General features: G+C 43.2%; 1 protein-coding gene across 4 annotated transcripts in view; it reads left to right on the forward strand.

The window, feature by feature from the left end:
• MAPKAPK3 (MAPK activated protein kinase 3) overlaps positions 1-22,926 on the forward strand; it is a 45,861-nt gene that overhangs the window by 10,629 nt on the left and 12,306 nt on the right. For 3 of the 4 annotated variants that reach the window (XM_056501382.1, XM_056501381.1, XM_056501383.1), the window contains exons 3-4: positions 21,226-21,365; positions 22,193-22,257. In XM_056501382.1, the coding sequence (XP_056357357.1) occupies positions 21,226-21,365; positions 22,193-22,257 (205 nt within the window). Of the gene's footprint in view, positions 1-7,397; positions 7,478-21,225; positions 21,366-22,192; positions 22,258-22,926 lie in introns of those variants that run through there. The other variant, XM_056501384.1, reaches the window with a different exon arrangement.

Genomic DNA, 22,926 nt, shown 5'->3' on the forward strand with positions numbered 1-22,926 from the left:
ACTTTAGAGCCATGGGTAGTTAATACTTTAAACTGGCTTAAATATGTGATGAGATTGTGCACCCCAATGCAGGTTTAAATTCAATTTTTGCATGTCTGCTATGGATTTTAGGCAGGCTAGGCTTTGTGTCTGGAACTTGGAATAGAATTCCAAACTACTTTGGTAGCTTGTTGTATTTTTACTATTCATTTCACTTTCTTAACAAACGACTGGCTTTGCATCAGATTTTGTGTACATTAAGTCGTGCTTACCAAGGGCAAAGTATCTGCATTGCTGCCTTGTGTACTGGAATTAGGTGGTTTTCCAGATTTATCATGTTTAATTGGGAGGGTTTAAAGTTGTATTTTTTTTTTTCAATGTTTGAAAACCTACAAAGTAGCATCTCCCAAGATTGCTGGCACCAGAGTGCACAGAAACAGACTGCCAGAGTGAGAGTGGTGCATGGGGAAAGGTCAGTTAATTTAGAAACAGTCACGGTTCTGGTGGATTGGTATCAAGTAGAATTTTTCTCCAGTGTCTTAGCCCTGTAATAACTTTTTCCTGGTACTGAGATGCTGTTGTTAAAGGCCTCTTGAAGGCAGAGGGAGTGTGACTGACTCTCCTTTCCAGCTGGATTTCAGAAACTCTGCTTGTGTGTCTCTGTGACAGGCTTGGCTTGGCTGGGCCTCTGAGGCTGTTACTGTTGGAAAATAGGACAAAACACTCAAGATCTGCAAAAACTGACCTCTTGCTGTGCTCAGGAGGAGAAAACAGCAGTAATGTATACTGCTGAGTGTGTGTATATATGTGTGTATGTACATTTGTATGATAAAACACTTCCAACAAGACCAGTTAGTTCTGAGTCTTCCTCACCTCCCTGCTGTCTGGATCAGTAGTGGAGGTGTGAGGGAGGGTAAAAGCTGTGTTGTGTGCACAAAAACCAGGTCTCACAGGGAAAATAAGGAAAAAGTTCTCACAAATGTTGGTTCAATAAAGCATCCAACACAGAAATAGCAATTTATCGTTAAATGGCTCTTGCTGTTTGTGGAAATCTTCATTTTTGGCAATATGGGTAATAACTGTAGGACTGCTTGGGTCTGAAACCAAAGCTGGGTTTTCCCTCCATCCAATAAGAATGTTTCACAGGAGGGCAGTCTGGAGGAGAATGGCTCTGTCTCTGGGCAGCCAGTGTGAGAAAGGGCTGTGTGACAGAAACCTCTGAGGGCAGCTGGGAGAGCATCCATGGTCCTGCTCAGTGTATCCCAAGCATCAAAGCTCATGAGGAGATGGGTGTTCTCTGATTTTTGTTGTGTAAACCCTCTGAACTTGAGCACCTGAGGCCACTGTGTGCTGGGACTGTGTTGTGTGCTCAATAACTGCTTTTTAACTCAGTCATGCAAGTTCCAGAAATTTATTGCTGCTTCTTGAGGATGCTGTGACTGGGCAGACCCAAAGGGAAAATTCTGGCTTTTAAACTTGATCTTCCATTTGCATTTGAGCAAGTTAAAATAGGAATGGCTTGGTGGGGGGAGGTGTTGTCATCACCATTGGCCACCAACTTCTCACGTGCACAACACACCATCTTCATCACTGAGGAGCATTGCTCTGTTTTATATTAAAAATTAATGGCATTAATGTGTCCCATCATCCCCTGGTTTCCTGCTGTGTAGGGGATTACCAGGAGACTACTGCTTGTCATTCCCCCTTTATGTGCACAAGAGTATTAAATGCTCTTTGGCTGAGATTAACACTGTTAATGTATTATTAATATAAATTAAGTTTCTGGTTTATGTTGCTTCTTATTACCAAGGGTTCCTCACCTTCTCTGAAGACCAGTATCCTTAAAAACTCCCAAGCCTACCAGGTTTGGGTTTTTTTGCCAAGGAGCTCACCAGGATAGAACTCTCTCTGTTTCAACTTTTTAACTTGAAGCCATTCATAGGATGTTTTTCTAATGCAGTGACCCTACTGAGAAATTAGGCTGCATTGAGGTGTCTGTTCAAGCCTTCAAATGATGCTTACACTTTAATTAAAAAATAAATTAACTTTAATGAGATAATTTACACTTTCATACCACATTTAATCTAAATCTGCAAGTTACTCATTAAAGCATGTTCTACCTGTGGACTGTAGCAACCTTTAGATTCCTGTGCACATTTTATTGCCTGATCCTACAGGAATCTTGACTGGTGCTTTGTATCTGCACAGAGCAATTGGTGTCCCTGCTTCAAAACTTGTGGGGCTTTTCTAATTTCTGTTTACTTTTAGAAAATGGGTTAATTCCATTTATAAAGCACACAAATAGGATGCTGTGAGCTGTCAGTGTGTGTTGGTCCCTGATTCCAGCAGCTCAGACATCAGGAGCAATGATCTCTCCCACTTTGGTGGGACTGATGGCCACCAAAGGTCCAGAGCTGGCTGCTTGTTTTGTAGGGAATATTTCTAGGGAGCCCAAAATCAGTATTCCTGGGAGCTCTGACACCCTCCCCCTTGTTTGGGAGAACTTAATTTGGAAATGCTCGTGGTTTTGTGCTTTCATTCAGTTTATTCCACAATTTTTAGCTTTTTCCTTCTGTGTAATCAGAGCAGAAGTTGATTCCCTTCTCTTCCACCCCCACCTTTTCCTGCTATTCATTCTCTGGAAGGATTACATTTTAGCTACTAAATGTCAGTAAATGTCAACTTTTGCTTCCACCCCAAAACTTCAATTTTTTTAATTAAAAATTCTATAAGGGGAAAGTGATCTGTGAGACATCACTCTTTACATTTTTTCCCTTTTTCTTAAATTCATTTAGTAGTTAATAAATAGAAATTGTAGCTCTGAAGTATGATTAAATTTTCTGCTAATTTTTTCCAAGCTACTAGATTTGGTGTTTTCAGTATGTAACTTATTAAAATAAGGCACTGAAGAAGAGAAAAAGTAAAATTGCCTTCAAAATAAACCCAGAATTTGCACTTGAACTTTTTCTGAGGCAAGATAGAACTGTATTATCTCTACTTTTTCTTTACAGTTGATTCACTCCCCATTTGGTTAGGCTTTTCCTGCTTTTTTTTTTTTTTTTTTTTTTTTTTTTTTATAACTAGTGATATAGAAATAATAAGCTCTGGTAAATTATTTGCATATTTCTTGTTTTCTAAATTATGGACCTTGTTAGCTCAAAATAAAATACATTAATTTGCCCCTTTTTTTCATGTTTGTATATATCTTTGTGTAAGAACATGAGAGCCAAAATTTGTATTATTTAGAGAAAAGGGAACAAATAATCATTAATTACTGGGAACTGTAGCCCACTAGAGGCTTGTTAGTAACTGCAAATATACAACAAACCCAAACTTGTAGGATGAGTAACTAAACCCAAAATATTAGATGCCTTTCTGCCTTTTTCCTGAAAAGCCTGGTGGAGTTTGGCTTGAATTGGGAGTTCAGTTTTGAAGCTCTATTTGTTTGCTCACTAGCTGTGAAAGTAGAAGTCAGTAAGCATTTTGGGGAATACTCAGGCTTCTGTACATTCTGTAAATCAAGGATATAGGAAAGAGGAGTCCCAAAACAGATGGTGCTGCTGCTGTTCCACATAACTGTGCCTCTGACCCTCCAGTAACCCAAGGTTCTTTCATTTAACACTGTCCCCACGAGGTCTGTGCTCCAACTTCAACATTTACATCTTCCTGTCTATCCACACAGGATTATATTTCATATCTTAAAATTTGCCAAAAGTGTGAGTAGAAAAATTTGAATATATGAGGGTTTTATTCAGCAGAATATGCTGAAGTTTAGCTTGTTATTTTGTTCAGGTGTTCCCTTGGAAGGCTTGGAGGAGCTATGAGGCACGTTTAGTATTTCTGCTGTTTGGCCAAAGCACTTTTTCCATGCAGTTGTTACTTTTCCATGCAGAGTTAGAAGGCTGGGGGAGCAGTGGGAGTGTTCTCTGGGCTGTGAGCTGTGCTGCCTGGACTCTTCACTGCCCCAAACTCCATGCAAAGGACAGGCTTTGGCTGCAGGAGGACAAGGAGTGCTGTGGGGTGTGCATCTGTTCCCCCAGTGCTCATGCTCTCCACTTAGGAGACAGCTCCAGTGGCACCTCCCAAATGGTTTCTCTGCTGGGGTGACCCAGGAACAAGGCTGAGAGCAGCTGAGCTGGTCAGGGTGATGTGGGATGAGCCCAACTCAGTCTCTCAGCATGAGTGTTCCTTGTGGGAGCACACTGAGGGGAGACCTCACTGGGGTCCTCAACATCCTTTATGGGGAGCAGCTATTGATCTGTATGGGGAACAAAACAGAGAGTGCAATGGAGCTGCTAAAGGGGCCTGATGGAGCAGAAACCGTGGGAGAGACAGACACAGATAATGCCCCCTGGGCAAGAAGTGACCAAGAAACACATTGTGAAACTTTGTGGTAAGATAAACTTACCAGGTAATGTGATGTCATGAAGAATGTGTAACCAATTGTTTCCAAAACCAGAACCCTATGTAAGTGCCATACAAGTAAAACTCTATATGAACACCTTGTATACTCAATAGAATTGGTCTCTGATCCAAACTGGGATGTTCCCATCTCTCCACTGCTGATAATCCTGTCTAGCTCCTGGCCCTGCCCAGACACCCCACAGCCCCACCCTGGAGGGCATTATCCAAATGTTCCTGGAGCTCTGGCAGCCTTGGGCCCTTTCCCTGGGGAGCTGTTCAGTGCCCCACCCTGGAGGAAGAATGTTTTTCTGATCTCCAACCTAAACCTCCCCTGAGTTCAGGTCATTCCTTCGAGTCCTCTCACTGGTCATGAGAGTGAAGAGATCTGTTGGTGATGGAGAGATGGGGACATCCCAGTTTGGATCAGAGACCAATTCTATTGAGTATACAAGGTGTTCATATACTTGTATGGTATTTAATTTGGTAACAATTTCCCAATGGTTACACATTCTTCATGACATCACATTACCTGGTAAGTTTATCTCATCACAAAGTTTCACAATGTGTTTTTTGGTCACTTCTTGCCCAGTGTCTGTCTCTCCCACGGTTTCTGCTCCATCAGGCCCCTTTATCAGCTCCATTGTACTCCCTGTTTTATTCCCTATGCTGGATGATCCCTGTGGGTCCCTTCCCACTCTTATTCTACAAGGGCTGTAACCCAACGTTGAATACAGGTGTCAGACTTCAGCCTGTAAGCTTCCTTTAGGGAAGGCAGCAAGGATTTGTGTTTGCAGCTGGCTGGTTGAAGACCTGATCCAGCTGTTGGCCCTGCATGGCTCACAGGAGGCTTATCTGCTCCCAGGGCTGCTTCTGGGCACTGTGCCTCAGCCTGTTCCCCTTCCCTGACACTGCTGCTAACTGGGGTCTCTGCTGGAGCAAGAGATGTAAGTGTTATAAAATCCATAGAATTGGCCAAGCAGTCACAGACTTCTTTAGTATGATTACATTTATTTAAAATTTTCTTCTTAAAATATAATGTATTATTAGTTGCCCCATAAGTCAGGAAGTGTGAAATAAGTATCTTCTAATTTAACCTATTTTATTGATAGCTTGAAACAGGAGAAAAAGAGGCAGTAAATTACTTACCCATAGACTCTGTGGGACAAAAAAAATAAGGTACACAAATGATCTGGTATAGCCCAGTAGAACTGAGGAAAATAAAACCAACTAAGTATAAGTATATAGTATGTCTAAGTATAGTGAGGCTGAAAGACATGGATGAAATGACCCTTACTGAAAGAAGAGAGCAATCAGATAAATGACTCTAAGAATTATTGATTTTATGATTTCAGATAAAATAAAACAAAATCAGAATGGTAGAAAATTGCATATTTTTAAAGGCAGTGCAGTGGCATGATTTTGTAATATAATGCTGAAATGAAGATAATCCCTAGTTTTGATTATTGGATCAAACAGGCATTAATAAAGGTAGCAAGTCTTTTATTCAAGTCTTTGATTCTTTGCTACACCAGAAAAATGAGGCTGTATTTGAGCAAAGCAAATGAAAAAGTTGCAGTAAAAGATGCTGAGGGTTGTATTAATTCATTGATTCCTCTGCTTTTGTAAATGATTTTCAAGCAGAAGTATGAGGTCCAGATAAATAACAGTAAAGTCATCAATATGCTGTTACAAAATCAAAACAAGGTGGAAGACATGTACCTCTCCAGAAGTTGGGAGAAATAAGCAGAAGTAAAATATTGAGCCTAATGCATGCAGATACTTGAGTTTATCTCTTCTGGGGATTAATTAATGGCAGCACACAGGCATTAAAGAAGTTTAAGAACTTTCTATGGAGACCTTCATTTATATTTGGTGCATCAGGGTTGATCTGATTTGCTACAGTAGTGCAGGAATCACTTAATGTGTGGATAGAACTGCCTTTGCAGCCTGCAAATCTCAGCATCAAGTGATGGATACTGCCTGTGAAGGAAACATCAACCATCTGAATTGTTCCAAAGCAGATCGTTCTGGATAAGGGATGTTTGAAGGGAGAGCAGTGATGAAAGCTGGATAGATGTGATTTGAGGACATCAGGAAAAGGCACCTCAGAATGCTGATTATTTCCTGATGTAATTAGCCTCTGGGGCAGTTCAGAGTTCATAGTGGAAAGAAACAAAAATAACCACCAAAGTCATTGTCCTTGCCCAGGCAAAGTATCTGTAAGTTGAGAGAGTTGTTTATCTTGGTGAAAACATCAGATCTGTGACTAATGTGATAAATCTTGTGTAAAAAGAAAAAAAAATTAGATGTCAGGGAAAATGCTGCTGTTGTGAGGTCAATGCTATGAGTGCTCTTTCCAGGAACTCCACTGTGCCTCTGGAAAGAGGCAGAATTGGGCAGGACCAAGGACTTTGCTTCCTGCTGGGATTGCCTTGGTCTGCATGGCCTCACACACCTTTGTATTCTGACAGATTTGAAGGATGGTTTTTCCTGTGCTGGACTGAAACAGTTTTGCAGGAGTTATTTGGGCAGAAATTCTTCAACTTTTTCCAGTAATAAGACCAGAGGAAAAAGCTGTTTTGACTGTGTAAAATACAAATTTAGTGACCAGTGACTTGCCTGTGACTTGGATTTGAGGTTTATTGAGGGGTGAATTTTGTTCCAGGCATGTGTTGGCCCTTAAAATCATCCCAAGTTCAGCCAAGTTCCCATATCTGTAAGGATGAGTCTGCTCTCACACACACAAAGCCCCCTGATATAAATTGCAGTTTTGGTTGGTGAACTGAGCATTCAGATGCAGGAGATGTCAGGATCCATGCTGTGTTTATACTTCTGGCTATCTTGTACTCTGTATTTTCTATCCTACTAAAGGATTTTTCTGTGCACAGACAAAAATATTAGAGTGGTAAATGATTGATTTCATTGTCCTTGTTCAATGTATGGATTTTTTTTATTTCAGGTTAGTTTAGACCTCCTCTGAAAACAGGGTTTGGGTTTGTCTTTGTTTGGGTTAGTTTAGTTCCTCCTGATTGTGCTTTGAGGAGTTTTCACTCTAATGCCTGGATCACTGTTATTTTCACAGCATGGCTTTAAGGTAAGTTTGCATTGTCTCTGCTTTGTGTATGTGGAGCAGGCAAATAGATTAAACTTGTAAAATTCCACAAAATTTTGTGAGCTGTGTATGAAATACCTCATATGAAGGTGGCTTGGTTTTAGTTCCCCCCAGAGCAGATTGCTCTTGAACTCAGTCAAGCTTTTGAGACCCAAGCTGTGTCCCAGCAAATCCAAAGTCCAGGCCCTGAGAAAAGAGGAATAGGCAATTAAAGTCCCTGTGTGGCTAGGCTGACTTCCTGAGCATTGCATGAGACACCAGGGGGAGAAGAGGAGAATCCAGATTTCTGACAGCACCATTCACCTGTGGTTAAACCACAAGGCACTTTGTGTAGAAATGCAGAGGAGATGGGAGAGGCTACAGGTGGCAGAGCCTGTCACTGGGTTCAGGTTGTGCTCTGGTGTAAGGATGAAGTTAAAGGGAGAGGAATAGTGTGTAATAATATTGTGTTTAATATCTACAAAGAGAACAATATCCAGGTTACTTGAGCACTTAATCCTAAAGTTCACTAATGTTAAGAAAGGCCATTTTAATCTTTAATCAATATTATAAAATCTGTATTTTGCTTTTGATAATTATCACAAAAGCGTGTTCTTAGCAAGTAGAAGATGGACAAATGGTTCTCTTTTTTTTCTGCAACATTTTATTTATTATGCATTTATTGAAAAGGTATTAAATGGTTCAGAGAAAACAATTTAGAGAAACAGCAGAACTGATGAAATTGCTCAGTTCTGCTGTGTGCACAGAATTTATCTTATTAGGATTTATTACAGTTTCTGTCATCTCTGTTGAAGAATGCCAAATAATTTATGCCAAAGAACCCCACTGCAGTAAAATGTGATAAAGTGACATCCAGAGACAGGTTTTGTCCCAGAAGAAGTCTGTGACCCAGAAAAGGATCTGAGATTCCTGACTCCACTCTCTTAATGGCAAGAGCTTAGGCTCTTGACCAAGCCATAGCAGTCCATGGGTTGTGTGCCTGTATGGAAATACATTATCCTGTTAGAAAAAGGTGAAAATGGAGAAATCTTCCAGGCAATTCCAGGACCATGAGGTGCTCCTGTGTGTGCAGTGGTCACAAGACACATTGCAAATGGCCCTGGTGGGAAAATAAACTCCCTAGCCTGGGTTTTCCTTTCCAGTTTTTAATGGCTTGGCATTAACAGCTCAATTGTGTAAAATTTAAACATTTCTGGAGTTTTGGAATCAACAGCCCTGTGTGCTCTGAGCAATGAAAAGGATCCTTTTTGGGGCATTGCAGGAGAGATGGGAGGCTCCAGGGCTGGGACAGGGAGGAGAGACGTGGGATTGTGGATATGGTGCCTGCTCTCTTCATGTGTTAAATTGGTAGCTACCACTGTGAATTCTATACTGACTTTACACAAATAATAAAGGCTTGGAAGGAAGATGTCTGAGCTGAAAGTACAATAAATAATAAATCCCCACTGAAGACAAGAGATTATTGATAATAAGAAAATCTATGGCAACAGTATTAACAGGCAAAGAGCATGGAGATGGGAAAGATAGGGTGAGGAATTTGACTATTGACTGTGTGCCCTGAATTTTAGGACAGGCAAAAACAAATGTGCTTGGAAGGTTTGCATAGTCAAAGGGGATAATGTTATCATATGTAGCCTAGATGAAATCTGGACTGAGAAATATTGCAAAAATGTACAACACTGTAGACTATTTATAAATCTGTAATCTTTTCATTTGATGGTATCTTTGCAGAATGCAACCTTTAAATTTCACCTTTCAAGTGCCAGAGAGCACTGGGATTTAAATATCTTTGTATCTTTTCTTCTGCCAGACATCTGTTTGGCTTAGTACCTTTTGCAAGGTATGTAAGACAAGTGTGTGGTTGTTGTATCCAGGAGAACAAAGTTGTTGCACACATTGCAAAACAGCCAGGGATTCAAGGCCAAGGCCTGCAGAGTTGCACAGAGCTCAAAGGTGGGAAGAATTTATTTACAAACTTCCAAAGACATGGGCACTGTGCAGCTTTAAAAGTTGCAGCCAGATCCTTTTGAACACAGCAAGACATGGGGGTGTGGTAAATTTTAGAATTTCAAGTTTCCTCCATGCCTAAAGGAGGATGGCATGCTCTGTGGCTCACTTCACTTGAGTCACATTCTTGGATTGGTTTTGGTTTCATGTTTACCTCCTATAAATAATTGCTTAATTTGAACATGAAACTTTATTTTTTATAACATTATTTTTTTTGGTTTGTGGGTTTGGTAGCCAGAATTTGGGTCGTGAAAAACGGGCACTTAGTCATTTGAGTTAAGCATCCAGACTTCAGTCCTGTTCCTGCAGCCAAACCTTATTCCACCTTTCTCAACAGGCAAGATAATTTTTCTTTCTGATTCAGAGGCTGAATCACCCTTTATTAGAAATTGCCTGGGTAAGCACCTTACAGAGTTATGGAGAAGCTTCACTTTCACATTCCAGGTCCCAAGTTCTTGTGGTCTCTTCACAGAAGGTTCCCTGGGATACATGAGAGGAGCAGATATTTCTGAACCAGTCCTTTGGGAAATAGCAGGAGTGTTTTTCCAGTAGTTTTGCTATGGCAGTGTAATGTAACAAGTAAAGGCAGCTCTGGCCTGGCATCCCCTCAGAGTCCTGGCTGCAGCTCTCTGCTTCTGCCACTCTCATGAAACTTGCCTGAGGGGTCTCTTCCTTTTTCAGGCTCTCTTCTGAACCCCCTCACCCTGTAATGAATCTGTATCCCTGAGGAGGTTTTCTTGCTAAGGCTTGCCTTTCCTTTTTTTGTGTGACAATTGGTTTTGAAAATACCTGCCTTAAAACTGAGCAGGAAGTAATATTGTGATTGCATGAAAACTTTATCAACTACATCAATTTGTATCCCCCACATTAACAAACACCCAGAAACTTTTGAAACTCCTGAGGAGAAGTGAGAGTAGCCATACCCTTCCCAAAACAGAGTGGCTCCCCCTCAGCTGGGCTCTGTCCCTGTTTTGCCAGCTTGTGTTTCAGGTGAGAAAACTGGGAGACACTGCACACTGTGGGCATGCAGAGAGTTCTCTGTAAGAGCTGGAACGACTCAGGTAGTGAAATGGAAAACCCTCATTTAATTCAGGCAGAGCAAGGACCTGGAATGGATTTCTGCAGCCAGACTCAATAGGAATTTGTGCTTTATCTGATCTGGAAATCCAGGGTCTCTTGGTGGTTTTCCATGGTGTTTCTCTCCAGGACCTATGAATGCTTTTCTACCAATTTGCTGCATATTTTCATGTGGAAACTTCTAGTTCTGACTAAAATAGTCCTAATCTTGCAGTTGGAACTACAGATAGTGATAGATAATTATGAATTCTAGCAGAGCACCCCCCATGTTCAAAATATCACAGTCTCTTAGTTTAGAATAGTCACTTCTAAGAAGAAACTGAGACTTCAGGAGTTTTGAGTTTTAATGCATTAAGGTTTGAAAAATGTCTCCAGATCCTGCAATGGTTGATATCATCATTTAGGATTAAGCAGTGTTTTGGAAGGGATTGCATTTGATGGCCAGGTTGAGCTTGCCCTGCCCAGTTGTGTGATGAGAACAATGTATTACTGTCTTGATGTTCTTTCCCTAGCCCTTCAGGGATTCTCCTCCCTCACCCAAAACAGAGCCCTGGGAGTGGAGAAGCCTGTGGACACTGAGATGTTCTTTGGGGCTGGTCTCCTGCTGGTTGTGAGCAGCCCTTGTAACTTCCATTAGAGACTAATGGGGGGCAGGAGTGTCAAATGTGTGTCTAAATTTCTAAATAAGTAACCCCCTCCTTGGTTATGAAAAGGTGAAGATGGATCAAGAGATAATTTCTAAAGGTTTTCAAAGCAGCTTCCACTTGGGAAAGTGTTATATGGCCATATAGAAATAAACATAAAGCATTTTTGGTGATGGGAGAAGGATTAGCCCATGGAAGTTGAAATTACCACTACCTGACAGGTCTTGGACAAAATCCTGCATGTTAAGCAGGTGTCATCCAGATTTCTGGGGTGTGGCATGATGTTCAAAATCTGGAAATTCCCCTTACCCTTGCAGTCTCCACCTGGGAATCTGTCTTCCCAAGCAGAGGGAAGAGCATTGTGGCTGAGTGCCTTGTCCCCTGGAGGGAGCAGCAGCTGCACACTCAGTCAGAGTGCTGCTGGTAGCACAGCTCTAGTGCAGGTGCTTTCCTCTTTCCCTGGTGGGTCACATCCAGGAGAGTGACACTGGATGAACGCACCTTGCTGCTGTGAAAGCATCTCCCCAGGAGCCAGGAACACTTCCATGTGTCCAGGGTAGTGATGTCAGCTGGAAGCAGGCAGGTGCTTCTGAGTCCCTTTTCTGTTGCCCCAGCTCTGTCACTCCCTCCTCCCCCTGCCTCAATCCAGGCTCTCTCTCAGCCACGTTGACTTGTGGAAGTGAGCCAACATTGCAGTGTGCCACAGGCAGCTACTGCTGCAGGGAGAGGAGGGGGGGACAGTGCCTTGAGAAATGGAAACGGATATGCTTCAGCTTGGAAGGATGAAAAGGATCTAATTCCTGGAGTGATTCTTGTTTTTCATCAGTGCTTTTGCTACATCTCATTTTTCTGACCCCTGTGCAGTCCTCTCAGCATGGTGCTGCTTTAAAGGGGACATCAAAACATCAGACTTTCAGATTTCCCTGAGATCCTCCTCCTCTTCCTTTTTTCATGTACAGTCATGAGACAGCCAACACAAGGCAGGGGGAGAGAGGAAATTATCCAGGAATGTAAAGGAAATGCTCTTGATTTTGGCAAAAAAACACCCTTCCATTTAAACTGCTCTGCTGTACCTTTGTGGTGTCTGACTGCTTCCTGTCAGCTGGTTGCAGGGAACATGAACCATTCCTCTAACCTCTGTCAAAGAAATGGAACATGTTTATTGGGAAAGGGCCCTCTGCTCTCACCTCTCACTCCACATCATGTCCTGGTATAGGGAAAAATCTTTAGAGCAGGCAGGGTGGCTAAAAACCGAGATAAAGTGGGCAGCAAGATGGAAAGATGTTCCATTCCCTTGGGATCACTGGGCAAATAAACTGCTTGTCTGGAGTAGCTGGGAGCTGTGACTGTGACTTGCCAGGAACAGTTCTCAGCTGTTGCAGGAGAGTCTCCAGGGCTTGGGTGCTGGACAGGCAGGGTGGGAGCCTGGCTGGGTTGGGCAGATGCCAGGTTTGGATGGAGAAAGGGAGCTGTGGTCAGGAGGCTGGATTAGGAGGATGGGGCATTTATCTGGAGGCTGGCAGGGTGTTTAAGGTTTAAGGAAGTGTGAAGGAGTGTGTGGCTGTGTATGAACTGGCAGATCCCAGCTGCATTCTAAGAAATGTTTTCCAGCATTGTGGATATTAAAGAGCACTTAATCAACTAATGAGTTCTGTAAGGCATTAGCTGCTTCAGGAGTGTGCTGTGGGGCTTGAAAGGAAAGTCGTGCTGGATTCTGCTGCTGTTGTGCAAAGTAGAGCTGTACCCAGGGGTGGCTGAGCCAGAGCACCCAGCAAAAGCCATCAATGGGAATTGTAACATAAATATCAGTTTTACTGCAGTGTCACTTGGCTGTGTTGGTTTCATCTGTTGAATTCCCCCTCCCCCTGGATTATTTTTCTTTTCTTTCCTTGCCTTTCCTCTGTACTGGTTTACTTAGCTTTAGAATATACATTCAGACAAAATAAGCACGAGGAGTCTTGGGAGAACAATCTACTTTTTCTCCTACTGGCCTCCTTTGCATTTCTAGCTCTGCTGAATGCCGCAGAGTTTTGTTTCTGCTCACAGTCACACTATTCTCTGTCATGTTGTGGCTGCACACAATAAGCAGTTCAGGGATCTTTGTGCCTGGAGGACCATTAAGCTTCCATCCACAGAGCTATGTACTGAGTTGTGCCTTAGAAACAGATACAGATCTTTGCTTGAAACTGCTGAAGGCAGAGCTTGCACAGACACGAGTGTGAAAACATACAGCAGTGATTTGAAGCACCAAAGAAATCTCACAGATGTCCTTGCTGAAGGCTTTAGGGCTTTGTTTTATTTTTGCAGACGAGTTAAGTTGCCATAGGTGACAGCTTTTAGGATTGAGTGTTTGATGTTGCACTGGCCAGAGTCACTCCAGTGAGATTCCCAAAAACTGGGTCAAATCTCAGTATCTGCTGTGAGAGATGTGAGTAGAGCTGCTGTCAGTGCCACTGATGTCAGGGATTTAGCAAGTCTCCCCTCAAGGTAATGCTTAAACAAAGTAGATGAGCCCCATGGAATGGGAGAAGGAAGGTTTGAGAGTTTTTTATTTCTGGGTTCTTTGGATGAGACAGAGGATGCAGCAGGACAGAGGCACTGCTTGGTCATGCGACAGGATGCACAAGTGTGGGAGTAGAGGAAGGAGATGTCGAGAAAGAACAGCTCTGTCTGAGAAAGAGCAGAGGCTCTGGGTGGCACATTGCCAGGCTTTGCATGCAGGGATGGCAACCTGAAATTCATGTGGAAGGGGGTGGGAAGTCAGCTAAAAGGGAGTTTAGGTATGTGGGCAGTGGTATGACAGGACAGTGTCTTCGTTCTGAATTCTCTGCCAAATGGTGGGGCCGTGGGGGAGAACAGAGCTGCAGCTATGGGGAGAAGCTCATTGAGGTGCCAACTGTCCCAAAGTGGGGCTGGTGTGCAGAGAAGGGTGAAAAGACAGACACATGGCAAATGGCCACAGCAGCAGTCCAGCAGGCAACCCAAAGAGCCTCTGTCAAAGCCTTCCTGGGAGTTCTTGGGGGATTTACTCTTCATGACTGCAGTCACACATGCAGAAAATACACAGAAAGGCTGGGGGATAGCTCAGGTTTCTCTCAGAGCTACTGTTATCTGTGGTTAATGAGATTAAGCATGTTCCTAATTTCTGCTTCTACCTTGTTTAGTATTATCACATCTGTGTTAATTTTCATGCTGCTGATTAGTGTGAAGGCTAGGAAAGAGAACATCAGACTTAGATCATCTTGGTATCTTCTGCCACATCCTGCTCCAGCCAAGCTGTGCCATGGTTTACTAATGTCAGAACAGGTGATTTTCATGGCAGTTAGAACTGAAATTAGAGCACTTGGAATAACATCTGTACTTGCTCTTTCTCCTTCTTTCTGTGGAACATGTGTGTACTACTAGTTAGGTATGCTGTAGGCAAGTTTTGGTTTTTTTATAAAGAAAAACAGAGGTGTAAGACAAAAATATGTCAAAATATAACACAAATGACATGGGATAATGTATTATTGGGAGGAGGGGGATTGGGGATGGTTAAAATGGAGCTTAGACCTGTGGCTGTCAGTACTGGGAAGCGTGTGAGAGGGTCACATCCTGGCAGACATCCCAGGTATTGCTGCTTCACAGGCATTGCACAGAAAAACATCAGAGGTAAGGAAATACAACTTCAGAGAATACAAAGAGTTTGTGGTGATGGCCATAGTTCCTGTGGAAACCTGTGTCTCAGTCTCAGGCTGGCCCCAGGACAACTGTGAGTCCTGGACAGGCAGGATGTGTCCTCATTGTGGGAGACTTCATTATGGCAGGTGTCAAAACTGTTTGCTACAGGGTACATCTCAAAGTTTTAAGTGATGCTTTATTTGCTTTGATTCAAGGCTTGAAAATCTTAGACATCTGGAAGATGAAGACTGTAGTCTTGAATTTACTTCAGTGTTCTATGAATAGCTAAAGTCATTAGAGAGGGAAAGTTTGATTGGCTGAAGCTGTGAGGAAGTGCCACAGTATTTTGTACTGCTGGAATTTTCTTACACAGCAAGGTTTCAAGTTTCACAAGCAAGGCCCATTCATTTTGCTCAGCCAAGGAGCCAATATAAATTACTGAAGCCAAGTCAGCTGACTCCTTTTTATCAGAATTTATGAATTCATGGCTGGCAGGAGTGAAGTTTGTGTTAAGGGGGGATTTTCTTGGTTGTTTTTTTTTTTTCTTCTTTTTTTCTTTCCCTTTTCATAGGCAGACCTCGTATCAGACACTTGAGTGAAATTGTAAGGTAAGAAATGTCTTAATTTTCAGCTGGGTTTTTAGATTTCCCCTTTCTTAATTTGGAAATTTAGGAAGAGTGAAAATAGTGGCAGAGCTAGTGATTATTTTATTTTAATCACAGATTGTTGTGTCTGGGTTTTGGAAAGAGCTTTACAGCAGGTCTCCCCAGCTGCTGAATATTGACTGCAGTTGTCAGTGCTGGCTAAACAGCACTTTGTGGTAGACATTGTCATCAGAAGAAGGTAGAGAGAGGAGCTGATTTCTAGGCCTTCTTGTATAAACACGTGTTTGAGGATGTCCCTGTCTGGTAGCAGCATGTTAGTAGCTGTTGGTGATTTATTTTTCTTCTAAAATCCATTTGCAGTGTTTTGAATACAACAGAAGCCACATGCAGCTGGTTTGTAGCCTGTCACAACTGAGAATAGCTGAAATCTTACAGTGCCAGTAGGAATAATTTTCCATCTACACAGAACAAGCACAGTATTAAAACACAAAGTAATATTACGGTTCTAGCAAAATACATTACATGCTTTTTATTTAAATCTCTGTACACCCCATGGTATTGAAGGTACAGTTGCATATGTTTGGCACTGCACTTCAAATACATTCATGTAAGATTATCAGAGAATCAGGAAAGTTACTTTCCTTTGTGGGCATTTTGGCTCATTTTTCTGCTTCCTTTTATGTCAACCTCACGTGTGCAAGGGGATACCTTTGAAATGTATCCTGGGCCCCAGCTTGGCCATTTGAGTTGCATTCCCTGTATCTGCACTAACATTTATGAGCAAAGACAGCTGACCTTTGCAGAGTGAATGGCTAGTTGCATGTGTAATTAGAGCATTAATAGTGCTATGTCTCATTTATTTACCTCAGGTTGTGGAGTCATAGTGAGTGCCTGGTGGTGATTTGAGTACTGCTACAATAAATAAAATCAGGAACCACACCAAAGCTGTTTTTGAGAGGCCTGGTTGATTCACTGCAGGAGGGAGGCTTGGAGCAAAACAATATTTATGTGGTGTGTGCTCTCTAGGGATGGAGGAGCAGGAGTGAGCAAAGTTCTTCAGCAGACTTGCTGTGTGTCTAGTGCTCAAACTCTTAGAAAAAAAAGCAAACTCTGTTAACCTATTACATTAGTTGAGATGACAGTACTCTCAGAGATCCACATGACAAAAGCTCTTTTATTGTTTTATATAGAGGGTTTGAATGTCCCAGATACAACATGTGAATGTTTGGAGTCTTACCACACCCATTTCTCTGGCCAGTGATACACCTGCATAGGGCTCAATGAATTGCCTGGGATCCTTTGAATGTCTTCCATCCATCCTGTGTGACATTAACCTGTTCTTTTCTCTTTGTCCATTCTGCTCTTTTTTCTGTTTTCCCTTTAAAACCTGTGTAAGGAATTTGAAGTCCTGTGTGTCAGTAGGGAGCTGCTTTCAGCGTGGCTCTGACTCCACGTGCAGAGAATCCTCCCTGAGCCCTTTGCACTTTCACTTGTGCTGGCAAGGTCCCCAAGATCTGCTGCAGCTTTTGCCACTTCCAGGCTTAGCTGAGTAGGGACTGGAAGAGTGGAGGGAAGAGATGGGTAGAGAAGGGTCCTTCAGTGCAGGGAGTACAACCCTGACACTCAGCAGGGTGAGGGAAAAGATCCAATTCCACAGGCAGGAGTGATGGAAAATTGTGCTGCTCAGCTGTTGTTCCTGTTATTAGCTTGGAGAAGCCCACCTTTGGGACTGGCTGTCTGTCTGAGCCCCCATGGAGAGGCCAGGGAATGCCAGCTGTGGGGGCAGCTTGGACAGCTCTGCAGGAATTGGAATGGCAGTTTGTTTCATGAAGCCTCCAAGCAGGTTTAATTTCCAGCAGCCTAAGCTGGATTTGAAGTAACAGCAGCAGAGTGAAAGGTTTACAGATGAGCCTCTACCTGTGCCTGCCCTGGTTTTAGCCTTTAGCTGTAGTCTGATGCTCCAGTACTAAATAATTGAAGGAGAAGTGTGTTGCATTGTTTGCATTTTAAAGAACAAACTTTCTTGGAGATTGGCAGGAGAGGATCCCCCTTCTCTGGGCTGCCCTTGCAGCACACACGTGGCTCATGCTGCAGCTCCACTGATGGGCACTGCTGATGATGAGGAAGGAAACCTTGATCATTTCCATTCCTCGAGTGTTCTGACACAAAGGATGGCTTTATCCCTTCTGAAGAGACCTGGAAACAGATAAAGATTGTTAACATTGAATTAAAAGATATATTGGAAATAATCAGGATGTAATAAAAGACAAACCATCCAAAGCCATGCTGATAGCTCTTTTTTCTTTCCTTTTTTTCCTCTTTTAGTAGCATAGGGGAGGGAAGGGATGAAAGAAACATTATCCAAGCCTCTTTTTTGCCATCTACCCCTCTTGAATAAAGAGTGACTGGAAGAACTGCTCTGCTGCAAATGGTGTCAGGTTCTGTGCATCAGCATGAATTCAGTTCCCAAGGCTTATTTGTGGGATTCAGCATTTTTGTAACAGCCACACACAAAGAGGAAAGCAAGAAAAAAGCCCTTACATTTAGCCCCTTAGACCTTTTGTTTCCCAGCTAGAAACATAAATAAGCTAGATACTAGTGCCTATATGCCAGTATTACATGCTGAGGATCCTTAGGACTGAAAATTTCTGCAGATTCCATTTCTGTTTTAATAATGGGAAGCCTTCCTGTGAAGAAGATAGCACAGAGGTTATAAAACTGATTACCTTGTGAAGGGGAGTTCAGATTCTGCAATTGGTGCATATAAGAGAGACATGGTTGCAGTGTCAGATGCTGCTTTATTGTAGCACTGGAGCAGATGAGAACTGAGCCTGTAACACCTCTAATCCAAGCACAGCACCCCTCTGGAACTGGGAAGAACTGCTGAAGTTTAAAATAAATAAAAAAGCATAGTGGAGGTCTTAATCTGCTATGTAGGGAGCAGATAGCAGATCTGACAGGAATCTGTGTAATCTGGCTGTGCACATTGAAGAGAAAGTCACTGACAAGTGGTTGTTTCCTGTACTTGGCCTGTTCCCTACCCATGCCCATGGATATCTTCCTCTCAGTTGTTACAGAGTCCAGAAGATCACTTGCCACTCCCTGGAGCCCTGAGGTTATTTCCTGTATAGATCAGACCATTAAGGGATGAGGGTTCCTGCTGCCCTTCCTTGTGTACACCACACTGAATCAATGGGAAAGCTATTAGAAGATACTGTGACACTTTTTTTTCTTTTTCTTTTTTTTTTTTTCCCTTTCTATCAAGAAATTCAGCACAGGAAGAAATTCCACAGAGCCAGCCCTCCAAACTGCAGTTTAGAATTCATTTGGCAGGTGCTCCCCAGCCCAAGTTAGGCCAATGCCCCAGAATAAGAGTTCAGGGCTCCCTGCACAGCCAAGCCCTGAACTGGCAGCACATCCTGGAGTGTCTGCTGGCATCTGCCCTCTTCTTCCTCAGGAACAGGCTGAGCACTCCCACTGTGCTGCTCTTTTGCCTCTCAGCTTTTTCAGATACTGAGGACAGTTGTGTGAATCACATCCTGTGCTTCCTTGCCTTCCATCCATCACCCCTGTTTTCGTGCCCTCCCTCTTTCATCTGCTGCTTTTAGGCAGTGGTTTGGTGATGCTGAGCTCCAGCAAAACTCCAGTTTTGTCCTGGGCAGCTCCTGGTGTAAACTGTCTCATGAGAAATTGGGAGATGGAGCATTTCTCCTGGGGTCTGTGTGCTTTTCAAATTGGGCTGGCTCATGATCCTGCCCACAGCCTGTTGTGCCATGCTGTGACTCAGCTGAACCCCTTTAGAGCAGTGACTGGGGGCTCCTATTCCCAAAGCTGCTCTTCCCCCAAACCAGCAGCACTGGAAAACTGATCTGAAATTCTGGTTTTGTTCACAACTGCCTCTGCACTTCTGTAATACCAGGGAACCTGCTTCAAAGCTATTGCAGCAGTAGAATCACAGTCCTTTTTTGGGCTCAGGAAGATGGCAAAATATCCAATTAAGTTCTTTGCAAGTTTGTGCTATTTAATCACAAGTCTAAAATTCTAGACCGTGTTTCTAAATCATCACCTAAATTTTGCAGAAAATGGTGCTTTCAACCCTACATGGCTTTCATTTTACAAGTGTCTGTGTCTCTAAAATGTCTTAAAAGGTACAGTTCTGCCTTCCAGTTTTAGATATAAAGAGAAGATTTAATTTAGTTTTGAAGTTCAGAAGGAGAAATCCAAAGGTTAACAGTTGGTTGGTATATCAGATATTACTTGGTATGTGTATCTGCTCTTTATTTTTGAAGTTCCCTTTCTGTGCTCCTCCAGGTGTCATCTTGACATGAGTACATTCAATCTTGGCACGAAGAAGTGTACAAAACTTACTTGAAGGGTGGTGAAAAGAAGCTGCAGCATCCTTGTGTGCATCAAAATGCCTTGTAAAAACTCTTCAGAGAGTGAGAATTCAATTCTCTGAAACAACTTTCATAAACACTTGGTACAAACCTGAAAAGCAGCAAGCACAATAGACACAGATGATAGTGCAGTTACATCAGTATAGAGACTGGGAATGTCTGATCAGTAGCACAGGATGGAGGAGAAGCTTTTGGAAGTGTCCTGCTCAGAAGTGGCATTAATCCAGTGATACACAAGCAATAAACACTGCAAGGCCTGCTTGGTCTTGAGAGTGTTTGGGCTTTTTTGTGGCATATGTAATTTAATGAACTTTTGAAGAGACCTCCAGGCAGCAGCCCAAACTCAGAAGGGCAGAGGGGAAAATCCTGATGGACAGTCCTACTGAGCTAGAGCACAGTGGCTGTGAAGGAAAGGCTGCTGAATGGGCTGATGGCTGAAAGAAGCAAAGCAACCCACTTGGACTCACTAGTGGGCTCTTTGTCCAAATTGGAGCCATCTCTTTCTTTGGGAAGCTATTTGTGTTGGAAATGAGGCTGGAGCAGGAAGGAAGAGGAGGACAGTGATCTCACAAGGGTGTGCTCTGGGTGCACAATGACAGCCCTGCAGAGGAGGGTGGCTGTGAGGGCAATGAACTTGGCCAGAAAGCTGCTCCAGCCCCTGGCTCTGCTGTGCCTGGTGCTGTGCAGGAGCTGTGGAGCCTGGCTGAGCTGGGGGGCACAGTGTGGGGCTCCTGCACACTCAGCTGCAGAGCCAGCTGCCCTCCTGAGCACACCTGTCCCCTCCTGCAGCCTTCCTGTGCTTCCCAGAAAAACAAAAAGGTGCACTCAGCAGGGGAGTGGCTGTCACCCTTCTCCCTTCCTGGCCTGGAAGAGAAGCATTCACCCCCTTTCCAGTCATTCCTGAGCACTTCCCCAGATTGTATGGAGGGCTGCAGACCTCTCCTGCCATGCTGCTGTGTCTGCTCTGCTGAAAGGGTGCTGAAGCAGCAAAGAGGTGTAAGATCTTTTTCCCAGTGATGTAAATTGTCTGTATTGAAGTCAATAAAGAAAACAGAATTTGCATGTAAACACATAAGAAAAATTTGCTGTTTCCCATCCAGAAGTGGGTAAAATAGATTCAAAATCCCTCCTTACTGTCATTCAAAGCCCTTCCAGTTCCAAGGGACCAATTGTTTATGTATTCCTCAGGACAGCCCAGAGAAGGTGAAAATATTGTGATGGATTCTCATGCTTTGGCTGGAGCAGGTTTTCTCACCTGGACTCACCTTTTTGCCACGTTGGTGCCAGCTGCTGGCAGGATGATGGTGCCTGGCTGACTGTGCTGTCTGCTCTCCCCACAGCTGCTGTATGACAGCCCCAAAGCCCGCCAGGAGGTGGAGTATCACTGGCGAGCCTCGGGGTGCCCTCACATCGTCCACGTGCTGGATGTGTATGAGAATATCCATCATGGGAAGAGGTGCCTGCTCATTGTCATGGAATGGTATGGACCAGCAGCAGCCCCTCAGCAGGCACTGCCTTTGGAGGGATGCAGGGAGCAGGGGTTTGTGTTGGTTTTGGTGCCACTTGGGGGGTTTCTCAGTTTTGGTTTGCACAGGAAATCTCTCCTTCCCTTTATGGAACTGGTAAGGAAATGTGCAGCTGCTCCAGCCATCCTGTGTGCTGGAAGAATGAGAAACCTTTACCAGAAAATAAATTTTCATTGTGCTCTATAGCAATTGTCCTCATTAGTACACCTCTGTAAGATATCTGTACCAATACATTCTGCTTTGGTTGTGGTCAGCTTCCAACTTGATGTAAATCCAATGATCCAGTGTGATCTGTCTTCTTGTAACTATTTTGACTCTAACTTTCCCTATTCTCTCCCTAGTCTCCAATACCACAGTTATTGTCCTTTTTACTAAGGGCAAATTAATAATTCTTTTAGGTGTCTTTGCTTCTTTCTCTTTCTTTCTCTCCACCCATTACATGAAACAAGATTATTGTCAGCCTCCCAGTGCTGGCATATCTGACTTCCCATCTTTGTGTGCTGTGCTCCCTGTGTCAGGGTACTGAAAATTAATGGCTGAAATTAAACTGAAAGCATCAAAACTCCCTGGTCTTATTCTGTCTTCTATTTATGCCATACCAGAATGGTTTTCTGCCTTGATGCAAGCAAGTGTGATGTTTAGGAAGCACTGGCATAGGAGGCAGCCTGTAATCTTTATCTCTTCCTGCTGTGGTTCCATGAGATTATATGGATGCACAGTCAGGTGTTAATTTGGTCCTTTCTGCTAATACAAGATGGGGGTTTTGTGTTCTTTGTTCCAGCATGGAGGGAGGAGAGCTGTTTAACAGAATCCAGGAGAGAGGAGACCAAGCTTTCACTGAGAGAGGTAAAACATCACAAGTTTAAAATTAAAGTTTGTGAAAGATTTTTCTTTCTTCTCCATTTCTCTGTCCCCTGTTTCCTTTTAGGAATTTTTCTTTGATTTTATTTATGATGCTTTATGTTGTTGTTATTATTGTTATTTACCCCTATGTGTGTTGAGTGATTTTGAAAAGTTCCTGAAAATCAGAAATTATGAGAATTGGCCAAGATCAGGCAAAATGTGGGAGCTTTAGAGAAAAATGTTTGTACAAATCTGCTCATCTTTTTCATTTCTGTACCATGAGAGTGTCTGTTCCTCTGATCCCTGGTCTTGTGCCAGGCCACCTCTGCCATGATCAGTGCAGCTCCTGCTGTGATCTCTCTCTGGCTGTCCCTCAAGCAGCATCACTGCACACTGTTGGCTCCTGGGTCTAATGAGCAAATCACATCTGATGAAACATCTCCTGTTCAAGGGCTTTAAAGCACTGCTTGAAAGGAAGTGTTATTAACCACCCTGCAAACAAACCTGCCTGTCTGTGGGGGGGACTGAGCCAGTGTAAAGCCCTGCCACAGGCAGGGACAGAGCTTGCACCAGACTACTCTTTTTTTTTATTGTCTTTGCTGCCTGTTATTGTCAGAGAACCACAGGTCTGCTTGACCATGGTTTTCCTTGCCCCCTCACAGCAGACAAGGG

The sequence above is a fragment of the Oenanthe melanoleuca genome, chromosome 12, assembly GCF_029582105.1.
Source record: "Oenanthe melanoleuca isolate GR-GAL-2019-014 chromosome 12, OMel1.0, whole genome shotgun sequence".
Lineage (NCBI taxonomy): Eukaryota > Metazoa > Chordata > Aves > Passeriformes > Muscicapidae > Oenanthe > Oenanthe melanoleuca.